This window comes from Nicotiana sylvestris, chromosome 2 (assembly GCF_000393655.2).
Source record: "Nicotiana sylvestris chromosome 2, ASM39365v2, whole genome shotgun sequence".
NCBI classification, from domain to species: domain Eukaryota; kingdom Viridiplantae; phylum Streptophyta; class Magnoliopsida; order Solanales; family Solanaceae; genus Nicotiana; species Nicotiana sylvestris.
In genome coordinates this window covers 72,261,526-72,272,804 of record NC_091058.1, presented here as the reverse complement: position 1 = coordinate 72,272,804, position 11,279 = coordinate 72,261,526, and the positions used below count along the sequence as shown (strand labels likewise).

General features: G+C 41.8%; 2 protein-coding genes across 2 annotated transcripts; both read left to right on the top strand.

The window, feature by feature from the left end:
• The first annotated feature begins 522 nt into the window (after positions 1–522).
• LOC138885066 (uncharacterized) lies at positions 523–3,986 on the top strand. The gene is made up of 5 exons (XM_070165957.1): positions 523–762; positions 2,018–3,060; positions 3,242–3,255; positions 3,340–3,722; positions 3,936–3,986. The coding sequence occupies exons 1-5, from the start codon at positions 523–525 to the stop codon at positions 3,984–3,986; spliced, it is 1,731 nt and encodes a 576-aa protein (XP_070022058.1).
• An 873-nt stretch (positions 3,987–4,859) lies between these two features.
• On the top strand, positions 4,860–5,603 carry LOC138885065 (uncharacterized). The gene has a single exon (XM_070165956.1). The coding sequence runs from the start codon at positions 4,860–4,862 to the stop codon at positions 5,601–5,603; it is 744 nt and encodes a 247-aa protein (XP_070022057.1).
• The last annotated feature ends 5,676 nt before the right edge of the window (positions 5,604–11,279 follow it).

Sequence of the window (11,279 nt, the reverse complement as noted above, 5' to 3'; positions counted from 1 at the left end):
CAATTTGAGCCTCATGTTGAAACTGACAAACCACCTAAGAACGCAGAGCAAGAAGAGATGTTTAGCAAGGCACAAAGTCTGGAGCAATCATTGAGAAATATGCAAGGGTTAGGAAACCAAGTGAGTGTGTCCTATAAGGATTTGTGTTTGTTCCCCGATGTCCAACTGCCTGCCGGGTTCAAGATGCCCAAGTTTGACTTGTATGACGGACATGGGGATCCTGTAGCTTATCTGAGAGGTTATTGTAGTAAAATGAGAGGCGCCAGGGGAAAAAACGAATTACTGATGGCATACTTTAGCCAAAGTCTGAGTGAAGCAGCTTTAGAATGGTACACCCGCCAGGACGCCAGCAGGTGGTACACTTGGGATGATATGGCTCACGCCTTTGCCCGGCACTTTCAGTACAATATAGACATTGTTCTAGACTGCTTATCTCTAACCAAGGTGGAAAAGAAACCTAGTGAAAGCTTTAGAGAATATGGGTTCCGATGAAGGGAGCAAGCTGCACGAGTCAATCCTCCGATGGAAGAAGATGAGATGGTTAAATACTTTGTTCAAGCCCTGGAGCCCACTTACTATGGCCATTTGATCTCAGCCATTGGTAAGTCTTTCAATGATGTGGTGAAGATGGGAGAAATGGTGGAAGAGGGGCTCAAGTCGAGTAAGATCATGAGCTATTCTGCTATAAAAGCAACCACCCAGGCAATCGAGAGTGGTGCCGGAAGTCTGCTAGGCAAGAAGAAGAAGGAAGATATCGCTATGGTTGTCTTCGGATCATGGCATGGCCAGAGGGGTTCACCTCATCAATACACCCATCCTCGACCTCGACCTTAAACGTACGTCCAAGCTCCATATAATCCACCTCAACATTACTTTTCCCCGCAAAACCCCCAATACTCAGCCAGGCCATCCCAATACCTTGTTCACCATGCACAGTCATATGCTCAACCCCCTCCTTACCAGCAATGGCATGCTCCAGCTCTGCAGAATATCTACCCAGCTCCACAAAATACCTATCCATCCCCACAACCCTATCAAAACCCCACTGGTTCAAATTTTCAATCAAGGCCAGAGTATAGGAGAGAGAGGCAACAACAGAAACAAACTTTCACCCCGCTTGGAGAATCCTATGCTAGTCTGTTTCAAAGGTTAAGGCAGTTGGACGTCTTGAGGCGGATAAAGTCAAAGATACCTAATCCCCCTCCAAAGAACCTCGATTATTCCCTAAGATGCACCTATTGTTCTGATGCTCCAGGGCATGAAACAGAGAAGTGTTGACATTTGAAACGGGCAATCTAGGAGCTCATTTATACAAACCAAATTGTAGTCCAAAGCCCAGACGCGCCAAACATCAATTAAAACCCTTTGCCAGCCCATACAGAGACACATATGATTGAAATAGTTCATAAGGATGGGGAGCCCAAGAAGTCTTCTAAGTCCGTCATGATGATTCGGGCCAGTGAAAGCAATTTGGTTAAAGCTCCGGACTCTACCAAAGCAACGCCCTTGACAGTCTAAGGGGTGACAGAGAAGCCAAGCTCACTCAATTCGAAATCACCAGTGTTGGTCATGAAAAGGCTATCGAAAGATATCGAGGCAAGTCCGGAAAGTTCAAAAGTGGTAGTACCAGGGATTTCAAGTAAGCCTATCATAGTTGTGAAGGGGGCTCCTATTACCCCTATCATCATTAAACCAGTAACCTAGCTGCCAGTGGTGGATGCCAAGGCTGTTCCGTGGAATTATAAATAAGTGATAGTGACATACAAAGGAAAATAAATAGAGGAAGAAGTTAATGAAACTGGAGGATTGACTCGTTCTGGGAGATGTTTCACCCCAGAAGAATTAAGGAAAGCCAAGCCATTCAAGGATAGCCAAATGCCAGTAAAGAAATCGGTCACCGAGGAAGAGGCTGAGGAGTTCCTGAAAAAGATGAAAGTGCAGAATTATTCCATTGTGGAGCAGTTAAGGAAAACACTACACATGTTCCTAATAAGATCACAATGAACCACTTGGAAAGATAGCTGGCAAGATCTTCGAAGCAAATAGGATCACTTTCTCGGATGATAAACTTCCTATGGAGTGTACTGAACACAATCGAGCTCTTTATCTCACGGTGAAGTGCAAAAATTCTGTTGTCTCACGTTTTTTGGTTGATAATGGCTCTAGTGCGAATATTTGTCCCTTGTCTACCCTGCAAAAACTGAAGATTGGCACCAAAAGAATCCACTTGAACAGTGTATGTGTCCGAATCTTTGATGGGGGAGGTAAAGATTCTGTTGGAGATATAATGCTCGAATTGTCGATAGGGCCAGTTGAGTTTACCATAGAATTTCAAGTGTTAGATGTGGTTGCCTCCTACAATCTGTTGTTGGGCAGGCCCTGGATACATGCTGCTAAGGCAGTTCTGTCTTCTCTGCACCAAATGGTGAAGTTCAAATGGGATAGGCAGGAAATAGTTGTGCACGTTGATGAGGACTTGTCAGCTTGTAATGACACAATTTTTCTGTTTATCGAAGCTGAAGATGATAAGGGTTCTTGGGTCTATCAGACTTTCAAAACAGTGTCTGTTGAGAAAATTCCTGAAGGAAAATGCATTCAAGGTCCTAATCTATCCTCCGCGTCCGTCATGGTTGCGAATGAAATTTTGAAGAATGGTTTTGTACCGGGCAAGGGTTTGGGCTCATCTCTGCAGGGTATTATGCATCCAGTGCGCCCCAGTGGGAATCCTGGTACATTTGGTTTGGGATTCATGCCCACAGAGAAGGACATGAAAAGGGTTAAAAATCTGAAACAGAAGGTATGGTCGCTCTCCAAACCCGTCCCACACATCTCTAAGTCTTTTGTCAAGCCAGGGACCGAAAAACCTCCAACCTCCTCAATCCCAAAACATGTGGTCGATGATGATGGAGAGCTGATCAAGAGGTTCCAAAGTCTGTTCGAAGAGGTCAATATGGTAGAAGTTGGTGAAGGCTCTAGTAAAGCAGATGTGCAGCTTGTTGGCCCAAACGTGAAGCTTAGCAATTGGGAAGCTACTCCTCTCCCCACCAGGAAGGAGTTTTGGTAGTTTGCTTTGTTTTCCTTTCTGTTATTTGGGTTATTCCAGGGTTGTAATCCAGATTTTTAGTTTTTGCTTGTTTTGATGTTCAAACCATTCCATCCTTTTATTTTTCAATGAAATGCAATTTTCCATTTTCCGTTATTCTTAATAGTGTTTTGTTTTGTTATTTTTTCTTTTGTACAGTTCCTTTTATGCTGGTTGCAGTGACATGACATGCATAAAGAATTTTCAGTCGAATCTTAAAAGCCAATCTAATCCTGAAATAACAATCCAATAAGTAGAATATGATGATGAAACAGAATATGATGAAGAAGCAACATTTGAGGAAATCAGTAAAGAGCTAAAACAATTTGAAGAAAAACCAAAGCCTAATTTGAGTGAAACTGAAGCAATCAATTCAGTGGACCAGGATGATGTTAGAGAAACCAAGATAAGTGTGCATTTAGAACCGCAAGTCAAGGAGGAAATAATCAAAATATTGTTTGAGTACAAAGATGTCTTTGCATGGTCATATGACGATATGCCGGGCCTGAGCACTAATCTGGTAGTTCATAAATTGCCAACTGATCCAGCATTCCCTCATGTGAAGAAAAAGTTGCAAAAGTTTAAGACCGATATGAGTGTGAAGATCAAAGAAGAAATCACAAAGCAACTTACTGCAAAGGTCATTCGAGTCACTCGATATCCCACTTGGTTAGCCAATGTTGTGCCAGTACCAAAGAAGGATGGTAAGACCAGGGTCTGTGTTGATTACCGTGACCTTAACAAAGCAAGCCCAAAAGATGATTTTCCATTGCCGAACATTCACATTCTGATCGATAATTGTGCCAAGCATGAGATTGGGTCCTTTGTGTACTGTTACGTGGGATATCACCAGATCTTGATGAATGAGGAAGATGCAGAAAATACATCATTCATCACGCCATGAGGAACATACTGTTATCGGGTAATGCCATTTGGTTTGAAGAATGCTGGGGCAACTTACATGAGGGCGATGACCACCATATTTCATGACATGATACACAAGGAGATCGAGGTTTATGTAGATGATGTGATCATAAAGTCAAAGAAGCAGTATGACCATGTCAAGGACTTGAGGAAGATTTTCCAAAGGCTCCGCAGGTACAACCTCAAGCTCAATCTAGTGAAATGTGCATTTGGTGTCCCGTCTGGGAAACTGCTGGGATTCGTGGTTAGTAGACGCGACATTGAGTTAGATCCGTCGAAGATCAAATCCATTCAAGAGTTACCACCGCCAAAGAACAAAACAGAGGTGATGAGTTTGCTTGGAAGGTTAAATTACATCAGCAGGTTCATTTCTCAGCTCACGACAACCTGTGAGCCCATCTTTAAGCTGTTGAAGAAGAATGCTGCGGTCAAGTGGACTGACGAATGTCAAGAAGCATTTGATAAGATTAAGAGGTACCTGCCGAATCCACCTGTGCTAGTCCCACCAGAGCCTTGAAGACCTTTAATTCTCTATTTGACAGTTTTGGATAATTCTTTTGGCTGTGTATTGGGTCAACATGACATCACGGAAAAGAACGAGCAAGCAATCTATTATCTCAGTAAGAAGTTCACTCCCTATGAGGTTAAGTACACTCTGCTTGAGAGGATATATTGCGCCTTGACTTGGGTGGCACAAAAGTTGAAGCATTATCTATCGTCCTACACTACTTACCTCATTTCCCGCATGGATCCTCTAAAGTATATCTTTCAGAAGCCTATGCCCACGGGAAGACTGGCGAAGTGGCAGATTTTACTTACAGAGTTTGACATCATCTATGTGACTCGGACCGTGATGAAGGCCCAAGCCTTGGCCGACCACTTGGCCGAGAATCCGGTGGATGATGAATATAAGCCACTGAAGACTTATTTTCCTGATGAAGAGGTCATGTGTGCTGATGAGGTTGACCGTGATGAAAAGTCAGATTGGAAACTCTTCTTTGATGGAGCTGCTAACATGAAAGGTGTCGGAATAGGGGCTGTACTTATCTCTGAAACAGGGCAACACTACCCTGTAATAGCCCAACTTCGATTTTATTGCACCAACAACATAGCTGAGTACAAAGCATGCATTCTGGGTTTGAGGTTAGCTATAGACATGGGAGCCCAGGAAATACTTGTTCTGGGAGATTCAAATTTGTTGGTTCACCAGATTCAAGGAGAATGGGAGACTCAAGATTTGAAGCTCATACCGTACCGACAGTGCCTGCATGATCTTTGCCAACGATTCAGGTCGGTTGAATTTAGACATATTCCCAGGATTCATAATGAGATTGTTGATGCCTTGGCTACTCTGGAATCAATGTTACATCATCCAGACAAGTCTTATGTTGACCCCGTGCATATCCAAGTTCATGATCAACATGCTTATTGTAATGTGGTGGAAGAGGAAATCGATGGCGAACCTTGGTTCCACGATGCATCAGGTCGGGGGTATATCCAGTACATGCTACAAGTGACCAAAAGAGAACCATTCGACGTCTGGCTAGTGGATTTTTATTTAGTGGAGGAATCTTGTACAAGAGGACTCCGGATTTAGGACTGCTGAGGTGCATAGATGCTAAAGAAGCTTCAACTATCATGGCCGAAGTGCATTCTAGAGTTTGCGGGCTGCATATGAACGGGTATGTCTTGGCAAAGAAGATACTTCGAGCAGGTTATTATTGGCTCACCATGGAACAGGATTGTATCAGTTTTGTTCGCAAGTGTCATCAATGCCAGGTACATGGTGATTTGATTCATTCTCCCCCATATGAGTTACATACAATGTCTGCACCTTGGCCTTTTGTTTCCTGGGGCATGGATGTCATTGGACCAATTGAGCCGGCAACGTCAAACGAGCATAGGTTTATTCTGGTGGCCATTGATTACTTTACGCAGTGGGTCAAAGTTGTAACTTTCAAGTTTGTGACCAAGAAGGCAGTGGTGGATTTTGTTCATTCAAACATCATTTGTCGGTTCGGGATTCCCAAGGTGATCATCACAGACAATGCTGCTAATCTCAACAGTCATTTGATGAAAGAGGTATGCCAACAGTTCAAGATCATGCATCGGAACTCCACTCCGTATCGCCCTAAGGCAAATGGAGCTGTTGAGGCTGCCAACAAGAACATAAAGAAGATACTTCGTAAGATGGTTCAAGGTTCTAGGCAGTGGCATGAAAAGCTACCTTTTGCCTTACTAGGTTATCGCACTACTGTTCGCACTTCAGTAGGTGCAACTCCTTATTTGCTAGTATATGGAACTGAGGCAGTTATACCTGCATAAGTTGAGATTCCATCCCTTTGGACTGTTACAGAAGCTGAAATTGATGATGATGAGTGGGTCAAAACCCGGCTAGAGCAGTTGAGTTTGATTGATGAGAAAAGATTGGCCGCAATATGTCATGGTCAATTGTACCAGAAGAGAATGGCAAAAGCATACAACAAAAAGGTGCGTCCTCGGAAATTCGAAGTAGGCCAGATGGTATTGAAACACATCCTTCCACATCAGGTTGAAGCTAAAGGAAAGTTCGCCCCAAACTGGCAGGGGCCGTTCATAGTGACAAGAGTGTTGCCCAATGGTGCTTTGTATTTAACAGACATAGAAGGCAAATGTGTAGATATGTATATCAATTCTGATGCAGTTAAGAGGTACTATGTATGATTTCTTTGCTTACGTTTAGTTGTATTTTGTACTTGGCATATTCAAAGTCTTAATTTGATGTGCTATTCTAAGTATTCTCACAGTAAATCTAAAGACCATTTACAATTTTGTCTCAACTATCGCAATTTTAGTAATTATTTGTCCTAATTTATGTGGCATCATTTGATTTGCAATGAAATTTAAGAAATAAATGAAAGATTTTTTATTTTTGATAAAATTTTTATGGAGGTCGAGTGTTCTCCTTGTTCATACCAGTAGTATTAGTACATACTATAGTATTTTATTGGTATTAGGTTTCTATTACTACATGTTGTTTCTTTCATTTCGATCATGCTATTATCTTATTGTTATTAACACATCTTTTCCATGGCTTCTTATCATTGTTTCTTGCTATTTTTCTTTTTATTAATGTTGTGCTTATACTTTTCTGAGTTGAGGGCTTATAGAAACAATGTCTTTATCTTTACAAGGTAGGAATAAGATCTGCATATACATACTCCCTCCCCAATTCGTATTATGTGGGATTACACTGGGTATGTTGTTGTATGGTCTAAAACAAGTGTTACACATTTGTGGCTAAAAAACCCTCCTTCGGAGTGCTTTCAAGTATAAAGCAAGAAAGTTTAAAACTTTGATTATATCGAAAGAATGTTATTAGTGAAAGTATAAAGAGAGTCTTATTGGTGAAAACCCTCGCGGGCACCATAAGGCGATGGTGAGTTGAGAGATGAACAAATGAGAGAGGCTTGCTGGTGAAAACCCTTCAGGGCACTACAAGTAGAATGAGGCTCATGACTTTACAGAGAACTTAGATCAGTGAAAGCCCGATTTTAATGTATGTAGACAGGACTTGAACTGAAAATATGATTGGTTGGACGGATTAGGCTGATTAGTCCGAAATGCATGTCATGATCATTTGTAACGACTCGGCCGGTTGTTTTTAGAATTTGTGCCCCGAACCCCTATTAACTGCTTTCCCCAAGTTTATTTCTGCTAATGTGATTTGCCGGGATGCTCGGTTTTGAGTTTCGAGGAGTTTTGGGACACTTAGTCCCTAAATGAGAGCTAAGTGTTAGAAAGTTGACCGAAATCGGAACAGTGGGGAGACAACCTCGGAATTTAAACCCGACAGTTCCGTTAGCTCCGTTAGGTGAATTTGGGGTTGGGAGCGTGTTCGGAATGTGTTTTGGAGGTTCGTAGCTAATTTAGGCTTGAAATGCCGAAGTTTGAATTTTTGAAGTTTTTGGTCCGATAGTGAGATTTTGATCCGAGGGTCGAAATGGAATTCTGGAAGTTTCAGTAGCTCCATCATGTCATTTGGGATGTGTGTGCAAAATTTCAGGTCATTCGGATGAGATTTGATACAGTTGTTTATCGAAAACATAATTTAAGAGTTCTTGGAGTTCTTAGTCTTGAATCCTATGTTAGATTGGTGATTTGATGTTGTTATAAGCGTTCCGAAGTTTTGAGCAAGTTTGAACGATGTCATGAGATGTGTTGGTACAATTGGTTTGAAGTTCCGAGAGTTCCGGGATGTTTTAGTGCAAAAATCATAGTTGTAGCAGGTCTACAGGGGTTGCAGGCCCCAGAACTCACCCATGCGGTCCGCACAAAAATGAGTGCGCCCGCACAAACACGGGCGCATCCACGGTAGGCATCGCGCAGACCGCACAAAGTGGGCCGCGGCCGCGGTGAAGGACCCTCCCACCGATCCTACTTCGGAAACTCATATCTTTTGATCTACAGGGAATTGTGAGGTGATTCATAAATGAAAGTTGTAACCGTTCGTGTCTAGTTTCCAGAAAGGTAAAGATATTGCAATTTGGACATCTTTAGAAAAAGTTATGGCCAAAATACTAAAGCCTGTCACTGAAAAGGGAGGCCTATGCGGCCGCACGTTGCCTTTGCGCGGACCGCGTGAGTTTTGGTGTGGCCCGCGGTAGCTGATACCTGAGGGGTACCTATAAATACGAGGTTTTGGGTTTTTATTTAATATTTTGACCTAGAGAGCTCGGATTTTGGCAATTTTTCGAAGGTTTTTAAAGAAATTCATCGGGGTAAGTGATTTTAACTCAGATTTGGCTAGAATACATGAATCTATCACTGAATTCATCATTTATTTCGTGATTTGAGAGGGAATTTGGGAAGAAAATTGTGAAACCTTTCAAAAATGTAAAATGATGATTTGAAGGGCCAAACAGGGTCGGAATTGTATAATTTTTGTATGGTTAGACTCGTGAGAGTGCGAGGTTTCTGGGAATATAAATTTTTACCAATTCCGAGACGTGGGCCCGAGGGGCGTTTTGGTCATTTTCCATAATTTCGCGTATTAGCTTTGAATTAAAACATAGAATCATTTGTTTGAGATGATATTTACGATATGCAATTGAATTGAATAGATTTGGGCCATTTGGAGTCGGATACTCGTGGCAAAAACGTGGTTTCTAGTTGATTTTGAGCCGATTCGAGGTAAGTGGCTTGTCTAACCTTGTGTGGGGGACCTTTCCCCTTAGGATGTGCTATATTTGATAATTGAAATGCCCTGTACGCGAGGTGGCGCGCACGTACTTGAGCTAATTGTTGAAAATCCGATTTTTCCTTAAGTATTTGAATTGAGTTCTTTTTTCCTGTTTATTCTACTCGTGAATTTAACATGTTGCTAGTCTAGAAAGGCATGTTTGGTTGACTTAATTGCCTATTTGCTTAAATCGCCTGAATTGCATTACGTGAAGCATGTTAGGCTAGAAGTAAGTGTTTACTTGGTACGAAATTAGCGTTTAATTTAATATTCTTGTATTGCTGCTCTGTGTTTTAAATTGGGACTACAGGACGGTATCCCGGGAGATTCCCCCTGCACATTTACTTTGGGACTACGGGTTAGATTCCCGGGAGATTCCCCCTGCACATTTATTTTGGGACTACGGGTTAGATTCCCGGGAGATTCCCGCTGTACATTTATTTTGGGACTACGAGTTAGATTCCCCCCTGCACATTTACTTTGGGACTACGGGTTAGATTCCCGGGAAATCCCCCTGCACATATATTGAGGATACCAAGAGATCCCCGAATTATTATGGAGGATACCAAGAGATCCTCAGGATACTAAGAGATCCCCGAATTATTATGAAGGATACAAAGAGATCCTCGGGATACCAAGAGATCCTCGATTATCATGCATGTTGTGAACAATATTTACCTTGTATTGTTTTGTCTCTGTTTTTTATTACTGCATTCCTTATTTAACCTGTTTCTATTCTCGTTGTAGACTTTATCTATAATGTTTCCTTTATCTTATCATTTATTATACTTATCTCAGTAGGGCCCTGACCTTCCTCGTCACTACCCAATCGAGGTTAGGCTTGACACTTACTGAGTACCGATGTGGTGTACTCATGCCTCTTCTGCGCATGTTTTTCATGTGCAGCTCCAGGTACGCACTATCATTGTGGCGGAGACATCTAGCAGAGACTTTGAGGTACATCTGCCACATCCGCAAACCAGGAGTCTCTATCTTATTCCAGCCTTAGTATATGATTTTCCCTTCCCTTGGTTGTGTAGACATTCTGGAGTTAGAGCAATATATTTCATTTCTATTAGCCTGTGTTTCCCGTGAGTTTTCGGGTTTTGGGATTGTTTTAGTTTTGAGATATTGAGTTGTATATGCCGAGCGACATTCAGTACAATTTCCTTCTTAGATATTCAAATATGGTATTCTATTTTTCGCAATTATTATGTTTCCGCAAATGTTAGGCTTACCTAGTCACAGAGACTAGGTGCCGTCATGACATGTTCATGGTTGGTGAACTAGGGTCGTGACATCATTGGAGTTGGCTGCTTCCCTTAGATAAGTCTTCTTTTTCTCATTCTTCTTCATATAGTCATCTGTGTTCAAAATTTTTCTTTGTTCCTTTTGTCAAAAATCATTTCGCTTTGCTCTTTGAGTCTATCTTTATGGGTCTCTTTCGAGTCAACCCTTGTTGAACAAGCAGGAAAGTATCTCAAAGCCTACTACCAGCTTCTAAATTGCACAAAGCGGAGTCTGGCCAGGCACATCACAATTGACTTGATTTAGAATAAGCAGTATGGTGATAACTGAGATTCAGGCAATCAAGTGAATCTTGAATTTTGAGAAAATACAAGGATTCAGCAACTTTCAAATGAAAACACAATGCAACAAGTTAGTGCGATGGATTCAGGTCATGCAGAGGTTTTGTGGTCCAGTTCCAATCAAAAGGTCAAACAACTCCTTGCTAGCCCAGAGCAACTAATTAGAATGAAGCATGGCAGTGGCGGAAGCAGACACTCAGCAATGATGCCACAAACTAACCACCACGCTTTCAAACTAACAAAATTTTATTCGTCTAAAACAGGGGCAAGAAAATTTGTTAATCCACAGGGACCCTCAGGGGTAAGAAATTCGATTCAGAATCCTCCAAGAAGAGAGCATGGTTCAGGTAAGTTCATTCTCGTATTTTCAGGACCCTCCTGGATAATGGAGTTTAATTTTAAGTTTTCAGGAGCCTCCTGGATAATGGGATTTAGTTTTAAGTTTTCAGGACCCTCTTGGATA